At 36.2% G+C, this 23,864-nt stretch overlaps 3 protein-coding genes across 4 annotated transcripts; 2 read left to right on the top strand and 1 right to left on the bottom strand.

The window, feature by feature from the left end:
• The first annotated feature begins 195 nt into the window (after nt 1-195).
• Nucleotides 196-13,721, top strand: LOC123308428 (high affinity cAMP-specific and IBMX-insensitive 3',5'-cyclic phosphodiesterase 8-like). 2 transcript variants are annotated; one of them, XM_044891068.1, is made up of 16 exons: nt 196-511; nt 4,277-4,333; nt 4,388-4,578; nt 4,740-4,799; nt 4,859-4,916; nt 5,158-5,325; nt 5,412-5,632; nt 6,650-6,815; nt 7,702-7,884; nt 8,887-8,976; nt 9,033-9,284; nt 10,192-10,408; nt 10,469-10,629; nt 11,334-11,619; nt 12,835-13,005; nt 13,564-13,721. In XM_044891068.1, exons 1-15 carry the CDS (start codon nt 284-286, stop codon nt 12,999-13,001), a joined length of 2,505 nt encoding a protein of 834 aa, XP_044747003.1. In that variant the 5' UTR covers nt 196-283; the 3' UTR covers nt 13,002-13,005; nt 13,564-13,721. The 2 variants fall into 2 exon arrangements, with proteins under 2 accessions (XP_044747003.1, XP_044747004.1); XM_044891069.1 differs by lacking the exon at nt 196-511 and adding an exon at nt 2,457-2,633.
• Nucleotides 13,722-14,118: 397 nt separating this feature from the next.
• Nucleotides 14,119-16,261, top strand: LOC123308429 (protein lethal(2)essential for life). The gene is made up of 2 exons (XM_044891070.1): nt 14,119-14,277; nt 14,787-16,261. The coding sequence occupies exon 2, from the start codon at nt 14,787-14,789 to the stop codon at nt 15,372-15,374; it is 588 nt and encodes a 195-aa protein (XP_044747005.1). The 5' UTR covers nt 14,119-14,277; the 3' UTR covers nt 15,375-16,261.
• A 218-nt stretch (nt 16,262-16,479) lies between these two features.
• On the bottom strand, nt 16,480-23,812 carry LOC123308431 (A disintegrin and metalloproteinase with thrombospondin motifs adt-1-like). The gene is made up of 14 exons (XM_044891072.1): nt 23,462-23,812; nt 19,962-20,223; nt 19,687-19,792; nt 19,457-19,591; nt 19,296-19,402; nt 18,829-18,971; nt 18,355-18,578; nt 17,904-18,085; nt 17,614-17,824; nt 17,384-17,561; nt 17,218-17,329; nt 17,000-17,157; nt 16,752-16,917; nt 16,480-16,687 (listed from the first exon to the last, which is right to left on the bottom strand). Exons 1-14 carry the CDS (start codon nt 23,528-23,530, stop codon nt 16,566-16,568), a joined length of 2,175 nt encoding a protein of 724 aa, XP_044747007.1. The 5' UTR covers nt 23,531-23,812; the 3' UTR covers nt 16,480-16,565.
• Between the last annotated feature and the right edge of the window lie 52 nt (nt 23,813-23,864).

Below are 23,864 nucleotides of genomic sequence, written 5' to 3'. Positions count from 1 at the left end.
TATCGTTCAGAATTTACTCTGGAAAGATTCCAACGCCGGAATAATTACTTATTTATTTCTGCTTTATTGCTTGATGGTTTACTAATTCTTCAACCTGTACACTGCCACTGCTATCGTTACGATGCGATAATATACAATACAGGCAAGAATATTGTTTCTGCGGCATATCTTATCGAATCGACGATAAAAGCAAATCGATTGATCCTCAATTATGATTTGATTTCAAGTGTTTTTCGCCAATGTACACGAAAAAACTCCAATCTATCGGGTAGTCGAAACCAAAATGTCGGAAGTTTGTCAATACTGCGGCCACAGTTCCGAACCATATGGGTCTTCGACTGCTTTGTATAGGAAGGTCGCGGATGATGGTGCCGGCAAAAGTTGGTGGTGTTTCGGCTCAAAAAAGGATAAGAACGAAGGCGTCAGCCCCCAGGCCGTAGGGAAATACGAAAAGAGGAGGAGTACCGTTGCTCACACTCAGAGACTTTCGAATTTTACAGGCGTCAAAAAGGTAGGGCACATTTAGGATTCACATCTGAGAGAAAGCTAGAAACTATTATGGTTTTTCATCAAACTGCAGTCTGCAGTTTCCTCTTCAATGTTCTTCCATTTCTTTTTCATTCATCAAAAAATATAAGGCGTATCATAGTTTGTACTAACAAACCAAAAGGAACATGTTTGCGGTTTCTTCAACACCTTTGCTTGACTCACATAATTATAGACATAGACTGCAAGTCAATTGTGTGGAATGATATACATAATTCTGTTAATTCGTGTATGTGATCATTTATGCACAAAAATGCTCAGACAAATTGATTTTCCTTTGAAATTTTATATGTTTTGTGGAGCGGATAATATCTCCTCTTTCCATCTTCTTCAAAGCAAATATTATAGACTACTCTATATCTTTGCTTCAAAGCAAGCAAAAATGAAAGTCTTTGATTCTCAAGAAACCTTACAAGTGCTTGGGTGGTCGCTATATCGATGCAATTAAACAAAAAACATTGCAAATCTTACAGCTTACACAAAGGCTCATTGGTTCCAGAGTGTTTATTATAAATACCTAAACTTCAACCATTTTCAAAAAAGCCTGAAGCCTTGAACCTAAAAAGTTCACGTTTCTTTCTTGATCCATGAAAACCTCTGAAAATAAACTCAAAAATTGTAAGTTAGTTAACCAGAACGCGGTAAAAGAAATTTGAATTCAGCAGAAAACTGCGCATTTTTTATTTCTCGATTTTGATACCTTGAAATTGCTCGATTTTTGTTGATTTGTTTAAAATGACCTCCAGTCGTTTTCGAGAAATAGCTTGAGTGGAATTTTAAGTCGTTTTCATAAAATGTAAACTATGAAAATTGAAAAAGGAGGGTTGGAATTGCTTTTTTGTCGATCACTCTAATCGAATCAAATTAGAGCTTAATATTCAACTTAAAACAGAGATTATACGATTTTCACTAAATGAGTTTTTAAACCACGACACGTGTGTTTCGCTATCACAACAGCATCATCAGGTGGGTGAAAGGGAAACTTTCATTTTGTGAAAATCCTATGATCTGTTTTAAGTTCAATTATGGATTTTCATCAAGTATGGGCCACATCAATTCAAAGCTGAATTTCTTATATTCAAAGAGATTTTTAATCAAATAAGTCCATTATGTAAGTAAAAATCCCAATAAATGCCAATAATTTAATTCTTTTTCTTTATATTATTCATAAAAAAATCAAAAATAATTTATCCAATAATAGCGTGCTATATCGCAGTATATTCAATAAAGTATAACGGTTTTATTCAATACCTACGTAGGTATATGTATAGCCGATTTGGTTAAAATGTTTGATATGATGTATGAAACTGAACAATCGATCTGATAAACAATTATTATTCATTTTATATCATAGTCGTAATCCATTATCCATTGAGATTACAGCAGAAAAACTTCATTTTGTTTCGCTGTTGTCACTATTTCCAATAATGTACATTTGTAATCGATTTCTATAGAAAGTTGGAAAGAGCCATTTTTTGAAGTCTAAGAAAACGGGGATTCAAAAATATTCTTGTTCGGACTCGCGAAATATTTTTTCTCACAGCTGAAAAAGTTCTCAAAAATCTCATCACAGAATCGAAAAATGATTTACCTCGGATTATCATATCATTGAGTATAAAATACTCAAATGTAATATTTATTTGACTATTTTTAATCAGGCTAAAAAACTTTTTGGTCCACCTATGAACATATATTATAATGCCATCTCAAAAAGAATATTTTTCGGAAAAACATTTCACAAACCCGAGGAAAAATATTTTTGGACCCAGAAAAAAAGTGCAGCAAATATTTTTTTGAGCCCAAAAGTATTTTTCTTTCGGTCTCGAAAAACTTTGTGGAGGAGGCCAAATAAGAAATTTTTTCAATGACTTTTGTCAAACATTTCTGAAGTTGGACCTTCAGAATGAGCAATTTTTTTTTCTCCTTTTCGAACTTTGTCTCCATTGCTTGTTTCTATCCTTATGGCGAAGAACAAACCTATTAAAGTGGAAGCGGGGACAAGTATTGATGAGAGTTTCTCACACTATGTAAGGGAATGCAGAAAGCAGAATAAGTATAAGTCGAAGAACAAAAATGAGTGCGTCTCAGTAAGTTTCTTTTAAAATATCATTTAATTTAGTATAATCTTCAGATTAACTCAGAGAAATAAGAACCAGAAATTATGCCGATGGAAGGAGTAGATTTAGTATGGTTATTGTGTAATTGACCACAATTTTGGAGTGACTATATAGAATTTTTTGAAAAATATTGTTATGATGAAAGAAAGGATAACTAGGAAACAGTTTTAAACAAATAGGAGGAATTTAACGGGTGCAACCCACTAAAAAATATGTATTAACCGTAGATAGACACATGTGTTTCGGGCTTTCGGCCCTCATCAGAACGGTGATACACTGGGATGTTATGCAGGTAGCTATAGCTGACTCCAGAGTGGCGTTTTGGCTATTGACCTGGAACCCCAGTTCTGTTAACCGAAGCCGCAAATGTGCGGTTGGCTTCTGTTTATTGATTTGTTATGCGGCTTGCCTCCAAGTGTTGTTCATCTTTGAACTTTTTCACCGGACTAATGAGGGCTGAAAGCCCGAAACACATGTCTACGGTTAATATTTTTTATAGAGGGTTACGTCCATTCAATATTCCTTCTATTGGTTTGTTATTTTTTAATTTCTTCCTAAATCATTAACTTATCATTGTTCACGATGTATTGTTATTGTAGTTGAGTTTATTTTTGAAAGGCAAAAGGTAATCATAACTTTTTTTGTCAGAAATGGACGAACCTTTTGTTACTGTGGATGATTCGGTCATCGATATTGGGTTTTTCATCCACCATTTTATTATAGGGATCAGATGGCTAAATTCCTCGAATTCGAATATTGTTTTTTTTTTGTGAATTGAGGTTGTGAAATAGCTTCTATAGGACTGATATTTCAGAGGTGTTATTGAGAAAATCCCTTTTCAGTAGTGTAGATTGTAGTAGTAATTGATGAAGGCGAACGTTTCAAATATATGGTCATTTATTTTTGAAATTAAATTTTTTAATTCAGATATACATAATTCATAGTTACTACCTCACGAAAGGGTTATATATTCTGTCGATAACACTTCACAAAGATTAATCTCTCCTATCGTGTATGTCACTGGCCTTAAAATATATGAAAAAGGAAAAATTCTTATTCAATTAGTTCAACCGTTTCAACCCTGTAAAGGTAAAATCTTCATCAATAAAATGAGCAACAAAAATTCTATCCCTTTCTGTTGGGATTGCCATTCGAAAAAAATCAACTAGGTACTTTCCACTCTTTGTGATGAGAATGAGATTGGGTTTTTCTCCAAAATAGTAAATAAAAGTTCCGAAGATGAGAATTTTGTCCGTTTTTTTTACTTACTCTGTATATCTCTGATAAGGGCTTATACAAAATGTTCTCCTCTTTATAATCTCTTGTTTTCTGAAGCTATAACCAGCTTCTCGATTTCGATCTTCTTGAAACTCTTCGCGCATCTCATGGGTGTGATATATTTTTGATTTCAAATGGAAAATCCCAAGTTTCACATTTTCCATGACATTCATCACATTCTATTGAAATGTTTGAGACACGAGGTGACATTTTGACAATTTTTTCGGTTATACAAAATGAAGCTACCTTTCTCGCCTCCAGTACGAGACACCATAATGGAAACAGAACCAATTCAATCGTTTTTGGAAAATATAATCATAATGGAATTTTTTCAGAAAATCCAAGAAGCCAGATATGGGTCCTTGGTCGCCCCTTTCAAGCCAAATCTCAAGGTGATGCTTGCGCTTACTTCATCCGACGTTGAATTTAACAATTTTTTTTTTTAGTTTCTCATGGTGTTTCCTGTCACTGATCTAACCAGCGAGGCCCTCAAAAAAGCGGCAGAAAAAGTAGGATTCGAAATTACGCAGTGCAGCACTGTAGACAGCGCCTTTGACGAGTTTCAATCTAAACATCATGACCTGATAATTATCGATACTAGATCTTTGAGATCGCTGGACTATGAAACGTTGTGTCGGTGAGAGCTGTATGAATAGTATCGTATATAGTAGTCCACTATTTTTTGACAAGGACTCATTCACCTTTTCGTAACTATTCATTTACACCCTGTATACGCTTATCATTGAATTCTTTGAGAATCCGAAGTTGGCATGAATGAATGAAATATCTTTGTTCCAGAGCAATTCGAGGTTCCAAGGGAAGTCAGCATGCTCCCATTGTGGCTGTAGTCAAGAAAAGGTACCCAATTTGACAGCAATCCCAAAAAAATCATGAATCATCATATGTTTTAATTTCAGCCTGTTCGAGAGGGATGATGGAGGTATCCTGAATTTGCTGGAATGCGGGTTCAATCGGGTAAAAAAAAATTCATTAACATCTTGTGGGAACAAAAAATACAATGTCTTGAATTCATTCCACTCCCATTCATGAAAATTTCAGCTTAATTTGAATTCTTTTTTTCTGTGCAAACATGGATCATAAGACAAAGCGTCAACTGTATCAAATGTTAATTAATATACCCGAAAAAAATTAATGAATTAAACGATGTCAATAACAAGAAAAAAAAATTCATTCAATTAACGCCAAATTTCGTCAGTGTATTTCAGAAAGTTCCAGTGTCACTAACTATATCAATGAAATAGTCCAGCTAAAAGTCAGTGACATGAAACCCATGGCTCAAAAATCCACTACACAAGCCTTGTATGCAGCCCTAGATAGATGCAATGGCCTTATTTTCATAACGGACGAAACCTTCAAATGCCAGGTAGGATCGTCATCATAACCATTCTTCATTTCTCTTGAAAACATGTCCTGAATTTAATGACTCCATAATTTTTCCCGTTTCTACAGTATGCTAACATCTTCATAGAGAAATTCTTGAACATACGTCAAGAGGATATAGTTGGTCGAAATTTGGGAGAAAACGTCGTTTATGATCAGTCTCAGTTGGCCATCATCGCATCATCTTTGTTGCGGGGAAAAGAATGGATGGGTCAGCTTACGTTGCAGAAGAAAAGCCATGAAGTGGCTACTGTTATTTGCAAAGCGGTATCTATAGCTTGCTATGGAAGGTAAGAAACTTCACGAGAAATATGAAAACATAAATATCTCCCTGTTATATATACGCATCGTTCATTCTAAAATTCGTCGCACTTTGGGGTTCATTAAACAGGGTGTGCCTTTGACTCGTACAAATATTTTGATTCTTGAGGTCAAAAGAAAAAGAAACATTGTTTTTCCATAACATTTTTTCCGATTCGACCATTTTAAGTTTTCATAATGAGCTGTGCCACCCCTGGACAAACAAAATTGCCTTCAGGATAGCAAGCTCAATCTATGACACTCTAAACATCCATGGATCTTTTAAAAAGAGAGTTGCATTTAGCCAAAGTACCCAATTTTCCGAATATCACAGATATTTTTTATCAAATTACTCGAAAACGGTGCATTATAGGAGAAAATATGAAAATACCCTTATTTTACAAAACGTTCAAATTTTCATTAGATAGCATCCAAGTTAGTTTCAAGAGTTGAGTTCTTTGAATTTTTGGTATTTTTATGGTACGTAACGGTCATAGTGAGAAAACTGGAAGACGTGGGTGATATCTTGTATTGGAAAAAGCTTATTCAAATAAATGAAAAACTATATTCCGAAATTCATTTCATTCGGTAAAACCGTTTCTGAGTGTTTTTCAACAACCTGTACCTTTTAAACCCAACCTATTCGGAAAAAATGGTAAGAAAAGAGTGTTTCTTTTGACCTCAAAAATCTACTCTTGAAATATTTGTCAGAGTCAGAGACTCACTCTGTATATTGTGTTGAATGCAGAACAGGAGGATCTCTTCCTGTGTCTGAATAATTTTTGTTTTCACGTTGGTCTCGGATAGCCAAAAATTTGTAATTTTCTTAAAGTTTTCATTTTCAAATGTAGGTCAAATTAAAGATGTTTTTTTGGAGTTAATTTTAATGAAGAACTTCAATATTTTCAATAATACACACTTCGTTTCATTCAGTAGTTCACTTCTGTCCATCATTTTTCCTATGGGAGAATTCATTTTTGCTTAATTGATGGTTTTTTCATTTTCAGGCTACCAACACATTTCGTCTTAATTTTAGAGGTACCAGAGGTTAACGATACTGATACGAGCGTTAAAACGAATAATCAGCAGGTAGAGCAGAGGCGTCTAAGTGATTTTAGAAAAGCATCTTTGAACAAAATGATGGCCCTTCCACTCGAAGCTCCGATTGTGAAGGTTTGTGCTTTTATGCATCAGTCTAATGAATTCGATAATTTTATGCCCATTTTCATTTGAATATCGTCTATTGCTTTTTGCCTTGATTATTATTCACACATTGGTTGTTATTCGTCCTATTCAGTACTCATATACTCATTAGGCTTGAGTTTACTAGTACCTACAATAACAGGAATGAAAATCAGGATAATAATAATGATGAACGTACAGGATGAAGATGAGATTGAGAGTAAAGGGAGTCTTAGATACTAATAGTTGTTGGAATAATGCAGAGTGCGACAGAAGGGTCTTACGAATTTCAAAAAATCATGAAATCGTACCTTTTTTTACAATTTTTTTTGGCAGATTCTACTTCGTCCTTCAGTACTATTTGGTATATCTACTTTAATTGAATTGTAAGATCTAGCATTTCTACCTAGTAGATTGCCTTTAATATTCGAAAACACTGAAGAATAGAGTCAGGGATTAATGAAGTTCTATTCCACTATTACATTGAATAGATAGCGCATCTTCATTGCTCAATAGAGTTAAAACGAAATATACAAATCTCATGTTATTCTTATTGATTTCCCGAAATAGACAAAGTGATGTAAGCTATATTACCAATTAAATAATCCCTCAATGATATATGCCATTTATTTTCGTTTCATTAGCATTCACGATTATATCTCATTCATCAGTAGCTTTCTCAATGTCGAATAACCCATATCTTAGATATCTCAAAATCCCAGGTGATCAATAATTTCACGATTTATTTGTCATTAATGCGAACTACGAAGCTTCAATACGATGGGAAATATTGAAATTTCCCGATTTTCCTCATTCACCGATAACTGTCCTGATAAAAGGATTAAACTGAGAAGTTCTAATTGGTGATTTCTTGTAGATAATCAGCTTGTTGGATGAGGTGAGAGAGAAAGTAAACGAAAATGGAGATTTGGTGAGGATTCTGAATGAAGCCGAGGATCTGCTGAAACACTCCGAGCTGTATTCGACACAGCTGAGGGAGAATTTCAGAGTGAAACCTGAGGAACCTGTGGTGGCTGATTTGATCACTGCCTTGCTGAGCGTAAGAAGGGGTTTCGATTTTATTTTTGGACTATCACACTTTGGGCTTCAATAGTCTATGAACAGTATATTTGGAACCATGGCCGTGGAAATCAGGACAATCACTTTGGCAGTCAGGGCAAACGTGTTTCAGTCAGAACTAAAATATTAATTCCAGTCGGGGCACACAGAGTGAAGTCAGAGAAAACGAATCTCAGTCAGGGAAAACAAATTTCAGTCAGTGCAAACTAATTTCAGTCAGGGAAAACAAATTTCAGTCAGCGCAAACGAATTTCAGTCAGGGAAAACAAACTGGAGTCAGTGCAAACTAATTTCAGTCAGTGCAAACTAATTTCAGTCAAGGCAATTAAATTCAAGTCAGCGCAAACGAATTTCAAGCAATGAAAACAAATTTCAGTCAGCGCAAACGAATTTCAGTCAGGGAAAACAAACTGCAGTCAGTGCAAACTAATTTCAGTCAGTGCAAACTAATTTCAATCAGTGCAAACTAATTTCAATCAGTGCAAACTAATTTCAGTCAAGGCAATTAAATTCAAGTCAGCGCAAACGAATTTCAGGCAATGAAAACAAATTCAAGTCAGCGCAAACAAATTTCAGGCAATGAAAACAAATTTCAGTCAGTGCAAACTAATTTCAGTCGGGGAAAACAAATTTCAGTCAGTGCAAACTAATTTCAGTCAGGGCAAACAAATTGCAGTCAAGACAATTAAATTTAAGTCAGCGCAAACGAATTTCAGGCAATGGAAACAAATTTCAGTCAGGGCAAACAAATTTCAGTCAGGGCAAACCGTCAGGCAGTTGTTTTCGTTTACCATCCATACCATAACAATGGGTAGATCTGCAGATCACCCATTTATGTTTTGGAAACATGAAAAATTATTTCGCATAATTTCAAGAGGTTCTTCAATCTGGGTATAAATAATAGTGAATATGTAAAATCTTATCCAATAGAATATTTTCAATTAAACTGGTTTAGGTTAATGGGCGTTTTCTTATATTCCAGAATCAAGTCCAAACCTCGAAACTTCCAACTTTAACGTCCAGACGAAGCAGCAACGATTCGACTATAAACAGGCCATCGAAGGTTCTGAGGGTAAGTTTTCTTTTTAGCAGCTCCTGATTGAATTCAAACTACTACTAATTTCTTAGCGTCTGGCTACGGAACTGGACGAACTCCTCGACAATGCCCTGCAATGGGACTTCGAAATATTCCTTCTGGAGGAGATGACCAAGAGCAGACCCCTCCAACATCTGGGGATGTACCTGTGCCAGAATTTCAACGTAGCTGCCGCGTTGAACTGCGACGAGAAGACTCTGCAGAACTGGTTCATCATCATCGAGTCTCACTATCACAGTGAAAACTTTTATCATAATTCCACCCATGCGGCAGACGTTATGCAGGTAAGTAAGGAAATGGGGACGAAGAACTGGCGGCAAAAATTTCAGGCCCGGTCCAGGATTGACCCGATTTCAAACTGACAAAAAGAGAGAGAGACATATGAGGGGTTCAAAGCTGAAGTGAACCAAGTCCATGCAGCCTAGTTTTGAGATGAATGACTTGGAAGTTGTTTTTCACCAATTCATTCAATTCATTTATTATTATTCTTATGTAAGCATATGCTTACATTCTAACTTTTTAAAAATCTAAAGAAGTCCTTTGAATTAATTGGTGATAAACAACTTCTAAGCCATTGATCCCAAAACTAGGCTGCATGGACTTGGTTCACTTCAGCTCTGAACCCCTCATATATAGGAAAATGGACAAGTTCATTTGTGATTGTTTTGTGATGCACACTCATTGAAATTAGGGAGTCTGCTGCTGTGATATATTTGAGATCTTTAGAGGAGGGAAAGAAAAAAATCTTTGTTTCTGGGTAATTTTGGCCATTTTAGGAAAATTTCTTGAATATTTATCGGTTAATATCAGATTTGGGAACGGTTTTTCTCATACAAAATTGTAGCATACTCGAAATGCCCTAAAACTTTGGAAATAAACTTTGTAGTTCAGAAGTTATCAGCGAAAACCCGAAAACGATCCGAAAATGTTGAGGTTTTTCGCCCTCCTTAAGTTAACATAGAGTCCTCGAGGTAGGAAACTTGACGGAGTCATACCACAGCACCACTGAAAAACCTGCTCGGAGACAGATGCCACTTGGTTTGCTTTTATAGCTATTTGGGCATCTTTCATCGGTTATGATTTTTCTTTTCCAATATTGCAGTCTTATCTACACAGACCATAGCAAGGGTTGCCTTTAGAAAGGCTTGCCTTTGGGTTTTTGCGACATGAACATCTTTTTTTTTTACACAGGCTACTGCGGGCTTTCTGCAAAAAGAACGGATTAAAATAATAATGGAGCCTTTAGACGAGGCTATGTGTCTTCTGGCTGCTGCAGCTCATGATGTAGATCATCCAGGAAAATCTAGTGCATTCTTGTCCAACTCAAATAGTCCACTGGCCGTGCTGTATAATGATATAACCATATTAGAAAACCACCATTGTGCGTGTATGTTCAAGCTCACTTTAGGTAAGTCGCCGTTGTGAGAATTTGATTTTTTTTAAAATGAAACAAATTGAATATTTTTAGGGGATGAGCGAGTTAACGTTTTCAAGAATTTGGATCGTGATACTTATAAAATCGTGAGAAATAATATAGTCGACATGATATTAGCAACAGAGATGACCAAGCATTTCGAGCACCTTGCAAAGTTCGTGAATGTTTTTTGCGCCAAAGCGGACGAAGAAGACGTAAGTACCTAAAGTTTCTTTCGGACAGTAAGGAAATGATATTATTTCTTGGTCTATTGTGCCCCTCATCGTAGCTGTTCTCCCCATCCAGTTCTAGAGTTCTGATGAACTCCAGTAGGTATCTGGGATGAATTCAATAAGGAGTAACATTCATCGCTTCTGTACAAGTTTCTTGTCCAAAGCATTTTTTGTATTGGCTAGCAATGGTGGGGCATTCCGTCACCAGGTGCTCCAGAATTTCCATTCCACAAAATCTGCACTCGTCGTTTTCTGCTAGACCTATCCTCATTAGGTGCTTCCTGTAAGGAATCCAGTGGAAGAGTCACTTCCTTCGACTCCCGAATGACCTAGAACCCAGACTAAGCACACCTTGTTTTCTTGCAGAAACAAGGCAAACAAAAAAGTTAGCCCAATTTCTTAGGTTACTCGAAAGTAGTTATACCACACTTATTTCTTTCAACTTTTATTAGTCACTCTGATTGTCCATCAAATGAAATCATTGTTAAACTAACAACTGAGTTACCTCATCTTCACTTTTACGAGTTTCACTCAAACGATAGCATGTCTTCAGTGGCCGAAGGTAAACTATCAGTTTTCAGTTTAATAATGGATTTTCATCAAGTTCCAAACACCCCAATTCAATATTAGGAATTATTTCTGTTGGTGTCCATTCAATGAAGTATAACACATATATGAATAAACAGGACAGTGAAGGAGACTTCGTAACCCTTTCCACCCCCGAGAATATCACCCTGATCAAACGAATGCTGATCAAATGCGCAGACGTATCCAATCCTACAAGACCGTTCAGGTTGTACGTGGAATGGGCCAGGAGGATCGCCGAAGAGTATTTCCAGCAGACTGATGAAGAAAAGGTCAAGGGGTTGCCGGTGGTGATGCCGATGTTCGACAGGAATACCTGCTCTGTTCCCAAGTCCCAGATAGGATTCATCGACTACATCGTCAACGATATGTTCGAAGCGTGGAACGGTAAGAAAATTTCTGGTTTATTTTCGCCATTTCGAGAAGAATGTTCCTTCTAATTCTACAGAATATTTGAATATTTGAACCAAAAAATGGGAGTTATTTCAAAACTCCCAACTCACTGCACTCAACAAAATATTGCTGAAAAATATCCTTAACTCCTTGCAGCTCGCTTCGAAAACTGACTGTATACAGGGTGTTACTGAATTGGAGGTACAAGGGTACATATGGGACCGCGAACGATTCGTTTTTGAAATACAGGGTGGTGCTAAAGTTAGATTTTTTTTCAATTTTTTCTCTTATAGTATCTACATCACACAAGATATTCGACTGAAATTCGGCATGAATATTAGAGCCATATTTTCGCGATTAAGACGCGTGAAGCGTCTTTAAGCGGTGCTATTCGAGCGAATAAGTCATGACGTCAGTCTTTAAGACGCTTTAAGCGGAACCTGGCGGTCTGTGGAGAGCGCCTGTGTCATAGAGTCATCTTGTCTCTGGCCTGTGTCGTCTTAAGCACAGAACGTCTCAAGCGGAAAGAGGTAATATAAAGAAGAAGGGAGAATATGTTGTTTATATCGAATTTGATTTGAATTCCTACTAGGGAAGAGTGCTTTTATTGCCAATAATGCAGTTTCTGCATTATCATTTAGAATAAATAAATATTTTCCAAATAATAGCCAAAGAACAGAAATTGAAAAATTCACAATTCGATTCGCTGTCTAATGACAACGACAGATGATTCAACCATCAGCGATATTCTATTTTTGCGACAACAAAATTAATGACGTCACGCTTAAAGACGCTTTAAGACATCGATTAAGACGCTTAATCGCCAAAATATGGCTTATGATTGATAATAAGAATTAATTCAGATGCATATCACTGGCCGATATGAATATCAACAAGTGTTACGATCTGAATTGAACTAGCCAATTTGCCATCAAATTTCAACACCTTGTATCTCGAAAACTGAAGGTTTGCGAGCCCATGTTTATGGGACTTTTTGTCTTAAAATTACTTAAGAAATCTCACCTCTTCTCTTGTACCTCCAATTTAGGAACTACAACCCTGTAGTTGAGTAGATCAGCAGGGGAAAGTCTTTTGCCCTATGATATACAAGGTGGCTCGGAAATGACAAGCAATAAATCTCTAGGGGTGATAGAAACATCTTCGTCCAATGAACAGAATATCCAGCAATGATACATTTTTAATTTTCAGCATTCATTGACATGTCGGAGCTTATAGCTTACCTTAGGCAGAACTACATCAGATGGAAAGAATTCGATGAGCAGGGCCATAGAACTTTAGCGGACATACGGCTTCTTCAGAGTAGTGTTTTAATGGCACCAATACTTCCTGCAAGACCTAGACCCACAGCACGATGAGCTTGTAAGTTGGAGTTTGGTTTATTCAACGCTATACCAAGAACTGATACCTAACAAAAGGAGCCAATCTAATTGCTAGAAGGCGTTCATATGATCGCCAGCTCCCCATTACATTGCTTCTTAGGTCTAGAGTTCTTAGGAATGCTGCTTAAATCCACCATTAAAATTTAATGGTGGATTTATGCAGCGTTGAACTCGAATACTGGTATATTTTATACTTCGTAGATAGAAAATATTTCAATTTATTTCCAATCAATATCAGAACTACGTACAAGTACTCAAATTCAATAATTTGATGAGTCCCTTTTTCCTTTTCTTTTAAATTTCATTATCGACTATGGTTATATTTTCCTTCTTCAGATATTGATTCACTAAGCCATTATGATAAGCATATACAGCATATTTGTCGAAAACGCAAAGATTCTCTTATTCGTGCAATTTCCAATATGCAAAATATCATTAAAAAAATGTTTAATTTATACCATATTTTAATTCCAGTGAACTCCTTAATCGGTGTATTACACGAGACTAGTTGAATTGACACTGATTTTTCCTCTTACAGAGATTGAAACTTCATTTTGCTTAGTCCAGGGAGAAATTCGTATTTTGTATCCAATGGGGATGGTATATTTTGCCCATTTGGATATCTTGGAAGTGTATTATTACTGTGCTATATTATGAAACATTTTATTTATACTGTAATATATATTTTATTGTGAATATATTGAGTTTTTCTTCCTTAAAATTATCAATGTAAATTTATTTTTCTCCGAATATAATATAATCAATTTCTCTGGGTTTTCATCTGAAAATGAACATTACTTAAATTTTGTTCCAAATTGTTCAGCTTCCATCAACGGAGAATAAATGGTGTGCATAAATTGTATCTGATTCGGATGGGTCAATTTGAATCACATATAATGAATCGTCCGATTCATAGTGAAAATTGTCGACCGTTATTATGAAATTCTCTGATTAATCTCCTCGAAATTGCAAAACTCGATGAATAATGAAATTGATACAATTCCAAGCCAAATAGGTTGCAGGTGTTTTGAGGAAAACGCATCAGGATTCTATTTTTGCACGCACTTAAGATGTAGCTATGGCAGTTTCGTTACTCACACTGGTTATTTTGGGAAAGACGAAAACCTAAAACGTGTGGGTTGCATCGGAATATACCAGAATCATCTTCGATATTTAGTCAGTTTGTGAATTTCAGGCTAGGGATTCTATAGTGTGTTTCAGCAGTGGGATAATAGCAAGCAGTTTCATAAAAGTAAGTAATATCATGTATGAATCTTATATATTGAAAAATAAAAGATCTTGAGTGAATATTTTCGATAAATTATAAGCTGTTATCAAGCAATTATCTATTGAATTGGATTTCATCTGTAAAGTTAGATATTTTAGACTTGACGTCGGAGATCAAAATTACATATTTAAGGCGACGAGCCTTCCAATTTTTTTTCAAATTGAGATAAAATAACGAATGCACACTTTACTGCGTTTGGATGGTGTTAATTCTTCGTAGGTGCTAGTGCTGTGTAACAAACAAAAAACTAGAGTTCCACTAAGATAATTACAAGGAATGATTTATTTAAAATTTTGGGGAAGCACTAGATAAATCGGCTGTTTTCTGTGGTTGTAACAACCTTTAGTCTGATAATGGAGTTTCAGTAGGAAATATTAAAGGCCAAATATAGGCGTAAGTCTTCAAACCCACACTTTCTCTAAGTAATATTTCGATCTAGTCTGCTGAATTGAACCTCAATCATTAATTTTTAGATGTCTATGGTACCGCTCATCTTCAGGGACTGGTGGGACGACGAAGAATTTTACCGTCCATCCCGTCTCTTCGACCAAAACTTCGGCCTGGGCCTTCGCAGGGATGACCTCATCAACTCTCTCAGCACCATCCGCCCCAGAAGCCCATTATTTAGAAACAGCTACCTCCGACCATGGAGCCCATCTCCGGTTCTCCAGAGGCAAAACTCAGCGTCCACCATACAGCAGGACAAGGAGAAATTCCAGGTGATACTCGACGTGCAGCAGTTTACCCCGGAAGAAATCACAGTCAAGACTTCCGGAAAGAGCATAGTCGTGGAGGGAAAACACGAGGAGAAACAGGATGAGCACGGTTTCATTTCCAGGCATTTCGTCAGGAGGTACATCCTGCCGGAGGACCATAATATCGAGGATGTAGTATCTTCGCTCTCGTCTGACGGAATATTGACTGTTACTGCTCCCAAGAAACAAATCCAAGCAGCATCCGGAGACAGAGTAATTCCCATCACACAGACTGGACCTGCAAAGCCCACTGTGCAGCCTGTTGCTGATAGTGCGCAGCCCAAGGTTGAACAGCCTCAAAAGTAAAACGATACTCTATTCACACTATGGTACATTTATTTTATAATCTCTGAAAGCTATTTAATACTTATGAGACATACGGCTTATTGTGAAGTGCTATGCGAAAATATTTTTTTCGAAATGTATAATTCCGACTTGGGATTCTGAGGTACAAGTAGGAATTCTGAGATACAAGTCAGAATTCCGAGATACAAGTCAGAACTTTGAGCTACAAGTCAGAATTCTGAGATACAAGTCGGGATTCTTGAGATACAAGTCGGAATTCTGGGATTCTTTCGACAACACTTCGAAACAAAAGTAACAAAACAAAGCTCATTCGACCAACTAATTCATTTTCAAACTCCTGTCTTGTATCTTCAGAATTTTCACTTGTAAGTCAGGACTCTGACTCGAATCTCAGAATACTGGCTTGAAACACAGAATATTTTTTCCAACCTAGGAATTGACATGTATCTCAGAATCCCGATTAGTATCTCAAAAAATATTTCTTATGGCAGTTGAACGCTTTCTGAACCTTTTTTTATATCTACAATTTTTCACTTCACAAGAAATAACTCAACGATTTTGTTCATATTTAATTATTGAGATTGAGATGCTCCTTCCTTTTAATGAGTGTTTGTGTTGAACCTATCCCATTTCCCTTGCTAGATTTAATTTGGTTTATCCGTATTTGTAAAGTATTATCGATTTTTTTATTAGAATAGTTTGTACGTTGTCAATGGTCTTAACTAATCAAACTGAAGCTGTTTTCTCACTAATTGTTGCATTATCTTGTGATTCTTGTGAGCGTCAATACTATTTTTGTGTATTATTTTTGTATTTTTTTGATGTATATTTACTTATTAAATAAAATAAAGTAAAGAAACGAAGTAATAAAATGCTTCGATGAGAATCTTATTTTTAGCTCTTTCAGACTTGTGAAACAATGAGTGATAAACATAAAAAGTACTCTTGACCTACCTTTCTTAAAATCTACAATCTAACTTTCGTTTTGTAAAAAAAATTGGATTAAATTTCAACGCAAAAGTGGCACTCTCACTCATAAATGTGAGAAAATGACCTTAACACTTGACATATTTATACGAGTATTCAATAAAGAAGAACTAGAGAAGGTAGTGTAAATTATATTTCCAATAGAATATCCCATCGGATTCTGGCAGTACATTTTTTATAGGAATCACATTCAATCACATCCAATTAGGCATAATTTATATAATCTTGATTTCCGTATCTTATCACCGTTTCGTTATCCATGTTGAAATGTATTGGGTTGTCCAAGTCAATATCGAATTTATGTTTGGGTGCATTTTGATATCGTCCTGTCAATAAAAGAGAAAATAATTACCATGTGATATTGAATCCTTTATCGGATAGTTAATTCACCTGATATTGTTCTGTTCAAATCATGAACTATATCATCAAGTTCCTTCTGATCTAGTTTGACGAGAATTCTTGTACCATCGCTGTTATACAAAGACCTTTTGGGCCTTGATAAGAGAGGTAGGGTAAATTCGTTCTCTGACATAGGTGTGCCATCAGAGCTGAACTCCTGGAAGAAAGATTCAAACATATACGAAAAAACGAAAACACAACACTCTTCTGAGAATGCACGTTAATAAACTCATACTCACTAGACATTTCCCACTGACACAATAAGCTTTTTTATCCGATGATCCTCTGGTACAGTCTGTACCAAAAGGAAACCACCCTTCTTCTCCGTTGACCAAATAAAACCTGTGGGATATATTCTCGTCTTGACATGCAACTCTGCATGGTCTGTCTGGATCTTCTACCGAAAGAAATAATAGTTTGAGTATGAGGAATTTGAGTTATTCAAACCAGAATTTACCTACAACTGGAGATATTTGCATACCGAGCCCTGACAATCTCCTTACTCTGTCCTTGTATTTGCTACATACCGTTGAAGCGTGTTGGAATGGAGTTTTGAGCCTACCACAGGCCTGAAATGTTCTTAAATAAGCTTATCAAGAGTCTAAATTATTGGAATTACTAACATATTCGTCAGCTTGGCATAGCTGAATGCTTGACCTGCTCTGACTCCCTTTGCTCATAACCAAACGAATTCCGGAGCCTGGAGAGATGCAGTTGAAATGACAGCCACTTGCACTTCTCCACTTGGTTGGGCTGTCTCGCCTCCTAATGCCGGTTTTCCATAACAGTTCATTGTCTTCTCTAAAACGAAAAATTCAAAAATAATTGATTTATTGGTTATAAATATGCCCACCTTTCAACAGGACACAGATCTGGCATTTGCACGAAAGGAGACTCGTCAAATGAATCGCAAACGAATTCTTCGCATCTTCCACTCACGCAGTAGCTTGCTCTACTATGTCGACTTCGCCTGGTTTGACATACAGTACCATCTGGGAAATTCCAACCTCTACTTTTCATACCCCCGTCCCTTTTTTGGCACCATACAAGACAAGCTTCATCAGCTGAAAAAAGTTAAAAAAACCACACACATCTAGAGTGATGATGTACTTCATTTCTAACGATGAACTTTTCATTACTCACAGCTTGAGGTGATCTTCTGCAACCCTAACCCAGTGAGCTCATCATCGACTTCCTTCGCTCTGGTACATATTTGGTCTGCGAACTCTCTAACTGTTAATCTAGGCACGTTGATGCATTGTTCGGCATTACAAGCTTCGAATTTTCTATCTGGTCCCTCACAGTTGGCCCCTCCTCCTTGTGGTCTGAAGAATTATCGTTTTTTGAACTCAATGAGATCCACCAGATCTTTTGCAAGAACTAATACCATAGAATCAAAGCTAGAGCCTAATTTTAAATGCATTATTTAAGGAGTTCTCTTGTAGAGATTCGTACATTGAATCGATTCTACGTATTTATTTCCTTTCTGTGGTTGCCAATTATGTTATTTGCGAATCAAAGGTGGTCGAAACACTTTTATTAATGGTGATGACATTGCTGATTTGAATGAATTTTGTTCTATTATCATTTTTACCTGGGGCTATTGCAAAATCTCTCCGCAATCCTGATTCCGGTACTTCCAGAACTAAGACGACCTTCTTCACCAAATAGACAACCAGAAGCACAGTCGCTCGATGGTCGCCATTCACTCCAGCCTCCATTCACTCGTTCAGTATGGGGATTGTGTTTCTGAGCTTGATGGGTGAAGGTGGGTTGTCTGAAAATGCCTTTGCTTATGCATCGTCCACCTCTGCACCACTGCAAGTTTTTTAAAACAATTTCAGTTCAGAATTCAATATTCTTTATTTATTGTAAATTTCAATGAGTACAAAAATTGGTGATAGCAAAGGGTTCTTTGTTAGAGAATCTATTTGAAATTTTCATCATGACTAGAACGAGAGAAGAATCAAGTTGATTGAGGAAAATAGAAAACAGTTTCGAAATGCCTAATATTCTGGACAAATCATAACATAATCCATATTTCAGTTAGCCCTGAAGAAAAACTCACCAAATTGTGACCGCATGAAGTTCCCTCCAAAGCAGGATGAGAAGTCCAAGTGTATCTTTCTCTCTCACAATGAAGATCCCTGCAAACGTCATCCAATGGTTGTTGGGAGGAATGTTTGCTTCCACTTCCATACTTCAGCATGCCTTAAAAAATAGATCTTCATTGATTCACAAGATGACAGAATTCTCCTTAAGAGAGGAAAACGTATTTGGAATAACTGTATTCAAAGGTACCTACATGTACCATAAAATCTGTTTCTGTACTGCCTTGTACGAGAGCTTCCCAAAATATATCTGGCTAGTAATTTAAATGAAACTTATTTAGAGGAGAGAATACTTCGAGATTTGGGAAATATACCACCCGAGGTATATATAGCGGGTTTGCTGCAGCAAGATCAAGCTGATGAATCATCTTCTGCGTGCCATTACCTTTGATTCGTTAAAAACTATGTAAAAACAATATCTTACACTGCTGATTGGCGTCGAATCTTTCTCCAGGTAAGGCCCCCTCTGCACTATGATCCAGCGTCCCAGCAGAACTTCCATGATCCAGTAAACATCTAGATTGCGAAGTGCTACAAAAATTTTGATCTCAGAACCGATACTGATAGCATTTTGGATGTACTCACTCGAGGAATTTCTGCAGATATCTTCTACTGCATGAAGACCAGGTTATTTTCCCGCTTCCTAGAGTCGGCGACATTATATAGCTAGTTGGATCACAATCATTGTCTGCCAGAGGACCATCGTGTCTCATACCTAGACTAAATTTCACAATATTGTACATATCAAACAAATTGGTTTTAGTAATAATGCTATCCTAGGAAAATTTCAGTGTTTTTCTAAATGTAAAACTTACTTATGACCTATTTCGTGTGCTACTACATATACACTTTCAAAGTGTCTTCCTTCATTCACTGTGCAGCTACTGGTAGATGTACACATCCCAGCTACAGGTGCCAAACCTGTGGAAATCGTACATTTCTAAGGGTTATAAGGAAAAGTCCGTTACTTTTCAAGGGAATATTTTCTTGTCACTTTTTATTTAATTCATGAATTCTTGGGGATTCATAAATCATTCCAACAGTAAGAGAAATCTGATTATAAAGATCCTCCTCAATTTTTATCACTCACCTACAACCTGCGTGGATATTTTCCCATGCTTTCCCCTAACGTATAAGTCTAAGCCAGTCAGAATGAGCGCATGATCCCAGTGCTGAGGTTCCTTATCTCCTACAGGATTTTTGGTCCTTTGCCAGTTGCAAAAATTCGATAGAAAACGGTCGATGTCTGGTGGTCTCGAAAGACCTGTCGCTTCTTCTTTGAGGATTTCCAAGCGTTTCAGCACGAAATTTACTGGCCTCCCCAAGCTTGGATCATGGTACAACAATTGAACCTACAGCAAAATCAGAATATGCAAGTATGAGGAAAGGTTGATAGCTGTGAATTTTTTAAAAGAAAAAATCTGTCATCAAGGGTTTAATGCTGCATGAAAAACCTCTGTTTTGACTTCATCAAGAATAAGATTGATATGAGACCGAATGAGGAGGTTTCTTTTTTGTTAATTAATCTGGATTCACTATCAAACAAAAATTTTAATGCCCGCAACAGATGACAACAAGCTGTTGATCCAAGTACTAATCAGAAGTACTCAGGAAAAGGAAGTACTCAAGGACTCTTTACTTAGCTCAACTTAGCTGTAAAAAGTAGTTTGAGGTTTCAAAAATGTCCCACTCTTACTCATATGTGCTTCAGTCATCTCGAACAGATGAACAATTAAAAATTGTTAATTTTGGGTTACAGGCACATAAAACAGATTAAAACTGTCTAGCGAAAGAAAATTACGATCAAAAATCTTCTAAACATGATACTAAATTGAATAATAAGACCTCTCCCTTGATTGCTTGATACGTTGAACACAAATTTTCGAACCATTCTTGATCAAATAGAGTGATCCAAATCAAACTTTCGTTATTTCAGCTTAATTTTCATTAAAATCGACAATCATCCTTTAAAATATAAAATTGTTTATTGTGTTACATCATTATTATGATTGACTCCAAAGTTTTTTCAATTAGCTGAGAACAAAAAGCTTGTTTTCAAAAATATTTTTCAGTATTTATCGATATATTTAATTTTTGGTTTCCCTCTTTAATTACGAAGAGCGAAGAGCTTTGAGCATTGGCAATGGCATGGTGGATAGTCAGACATCTTGAAGCTGCCATATTGAATTTTGATAAAAATTCATCTGGCATGTTTAAATTTGGTGATGCATACTTTTTTGTTGAAAACAACTGAAAAAACGATCAAACATCCCTGGTTTCTATTTCAACAGAATCGCGATTAGGTAGTAATTTTCGATTCCAGATATTCGCGAATTGATAACAGCTACGACCCTGAGATTCTGCTCAATGAACAAATATAAATTGTTCATTCAACCGTTCTTCGTCACTACACGAGAGACTTCATGCTGTACTCGGCAGAATAAATAATTCACCGACCATAATGAGCATGAGCAACTGGAAAAATTGTTACCTTGACTTCGATGCTACTAACCCAAATTGTTAATGGGAATATACCACAATATTTATGTGGTATATCTAGGCTGACGTTAGATTGCTCCAATTATTGTATAATAAGTGAAAGTAAACGATTAATATGCGTTTGAATTATACGCTCTTGACGTGTGGATTTTATAAGAATTTCAGAATTGTGAATAGTTCTCGAGATTGATATGATTAATGATCCGATTCAATTCAAATGTGTTGCTGGTCTTCCCATCGCGATCACACTCTAATTTTTGATTGTATGATTACGAATTATACAGTGTCTCGAATTTTGCTGCTCATCTGTCAAATATATTCGATAAACATCAAATTTTTGAAGTATCAACGAAATTTTATCAACAATAAACTTCAAAAGGTGCTAACATTTCCGGAAAAAACAGTACTTCGTTGAAAACCCTGCGCATTCGCCATTTTGCAGCAGAGGAGTTTTCTTTTGAAAGAGGACATTTTATGACTTTTTCTCAGCATTTCCTTCAAGTCGTTCAAGCATATACCTATACTCCATTCACTATTATTTTAGCAGTCGGTTGGCCATGGAAATTTGACACATTTCACTCTGTATAGTACGAAAATGTGGGGTTATGAAGCTTGTCAAAACATTTTTGGGTTTTAAATCAACGCTATGTTGCCCGTTCTACGTAAAAGTTTCTGTTATTACGTATTTTATCACAATGTCGAATCTCCGCGGAAAATATGTGACGAACATAATTGAAGTTTATACAAACTGATTGAAGGCATACCAAACCCAGTTATTTGAATGGAAAATACAAGAGATCAGTATAATATCATAATATGCACTAGCTTGAGGAGAGTTAATGTTCGTTATCTTCTTTGGCTAAAGTTTGAATACGTTACATCAGTTGTAGATTTCAAAAATATCAACCCGAAGATGAAATGCATATGATGCAGTGGTTGGGAATGGGCATCTCCCGAAGGAATCAACAGATAATTACAAGAATTTTAAATTCTTCAACAAAAATCATCTTGCTTCAATATATGTAAAAGGAATTAAAGGAAGTTTCAAATCAAGATGAACTTCAACTTTGAACAAAAATATCACATGAATAAACAATCAACAGGACAACCGGCGCGTATTTGTGGCTGTTCATCATTGATATAATAATAATAATTAGGTATTTATTGGTACCTTAAGACATTAACAATGTATAGGACAAGTCAAATGAAAAAAAGGAAAAATCAATTTTCGGGAACTTATTCTACGATGTCATTCATCGGAAATTCTGTAGTAAACTTTTCGCATTAATTCACTCAAACATAAAATTCTCAAATGCCACCACTTTTTTGGGTCTCCCAAAAGAAGGAAATTCTTTGTTATCTTCTTCATTCACAATCTTTCTGATTGTGGAAATATTCAGCTGAAATATCAGTCGTTTAGATTCAGTTCTCTTACATTGAATATGTTCGCTATCGTCTGACGTATTGTAGAGTTTAGAAGATCAGGGTATAACTATTTGAATGAGCGGACCTGAATTCTAAATAGCACTTCCTGAAACCCTGTCTCTTTTTTCAGTCACTTTCGGCATTTTCGTAATAAAAATTGATATTAGTTGTGGCGACGGCGTCATGACATTAACGACATTTCATGAGTGCCAATCTTACTCCGTTCTAGTAACAAAAACTTGAGAAAATTATTTCATGGCCAACCGACTGCTAAAATAAATGTGAATGGAGTATAAATATTCTGTGTATCAAAATTACGAAAAATATAGGTGATTTAGGGCAGAATGCGTGTTTTCCTCAAATATACAATACTTTTCACGTGAGCAGGTCAGTGAATGCATTCAGCGAAATGAATAACTATCAATGTCATGGTATTCTGCAAGGGCTATCCAACTATGCTCCTGGAAAAGGTTTGGAACATGAGCAGAGAAAGTTATTACGGAAAAACCGGTTTCCACAATTTGCAGATTTTACTGCATGTGGCTCCCTATATGCCAATATCACAATAGCATCTTCAGATGGGTGAAGGTAAACATTGTTTAATTCAGTTATGGTTTTTCATCAAGTGTTGGCCATATCAATTCAATATCGTTAAATTCAACTTACCGCATTTATCATGGCTAGCACAAAACGAATCAGTTCTCTTTCTGTGTCCACAGGAAAATTATTCTTCATAAGATCGAACAGATCTCTGTCGACAAACACGGCAGTTTCCACGAAAACTGGTGCTCCTGCTGGAAAATTCTCCCTTTTTCTTCGGATAATTCCTCTATCTTTTGGTTCCTTAGCGAAAACGTCTTTTTCATGATCCTTAATCTTAGTACGATGAGTGCATTCGAAGTTTTTCTCAGGACCGTCTACGTATTTTTCCAATAGGACGTGTGGAAAATGAGTCTCGTTCTTGAATCTGGCAGGTAGTGGTTGAATGAGGTAGTATTTAGTATCGTTGTGGACTACGCCCCTCTGGAAGATGAAGCAGAAAGAGTTATCAGTAATTTTTAACTTGAAA

The sequence above is a fragment of the Coccinella septempunctata genome, chromosome 2 (assembly GCF_907165205.1).
Source record: "Coccinella septempunctata chromosome 2, icCocSept1.1, whole genome shotgun sequence".
NCBI classification, from domain to species: domain Eukaryota; kingdom Metazoa; phylum Arthropoda; class Insecta; order Coleoptera; family Coccinellidae; genus Coccinella; species Coccinella septempunctata.
This window is presented reverse-complemented; position numbering and strand designations above follow the sequence as displayed.

Bases quoted from the DNA above. Each gene is read 5' to 3' on its own strand.
- LOC123308428 (XM_044891068.1), top strand. From the start codon at position 284: ATGTCGGAAGTTTGTCAATACTGCGGCCACAGTTCCGAACCATATGGG. The intron at 4,334-4,387 runs GTGATGCTTGCG...TTTTTTTTTTAG, and splicing joins CTTTCAAGCCAAATCTCAAG to TTTCTCATGGTGTTTCCTGT. The intron at 10,409-10,468 runs GTAAGTCGCCGT...GAATATTTTTAG, and splicing joins TATGTTCAAGCTCACTTTAG to GGGATGAGCGAGTTAACGTT.
- LOC123308429 (XM_044891070.1), top strand. From the start codon at position 14,787: ATGTCTATGGTACCGCTCATCTTCAGGGACTGGTGGGACGACGAAGAA.
- LOC123308431 (XM_044891072.1), bottom strand. From the start codon at position 23,530: ATGAAGAATAATTTTCCTGTGGACACAGAAAGAGAACTGATTCGTTTT. The intron at 19,403-19,456 runs GTGAGTACATCC...AAATTTTTGTAG, and splicing joins TATCTGCAGAAATTCCTCGA to CACTTCGCAATCTAGATGTT. The intron at 17,330-17,383 runs GTTAGTAATTCC...AGAACATTTCAG, and splicing joins TATGCCAAGCTGACGAATAT to GCCTGTGGTAGGCTCAAAAC.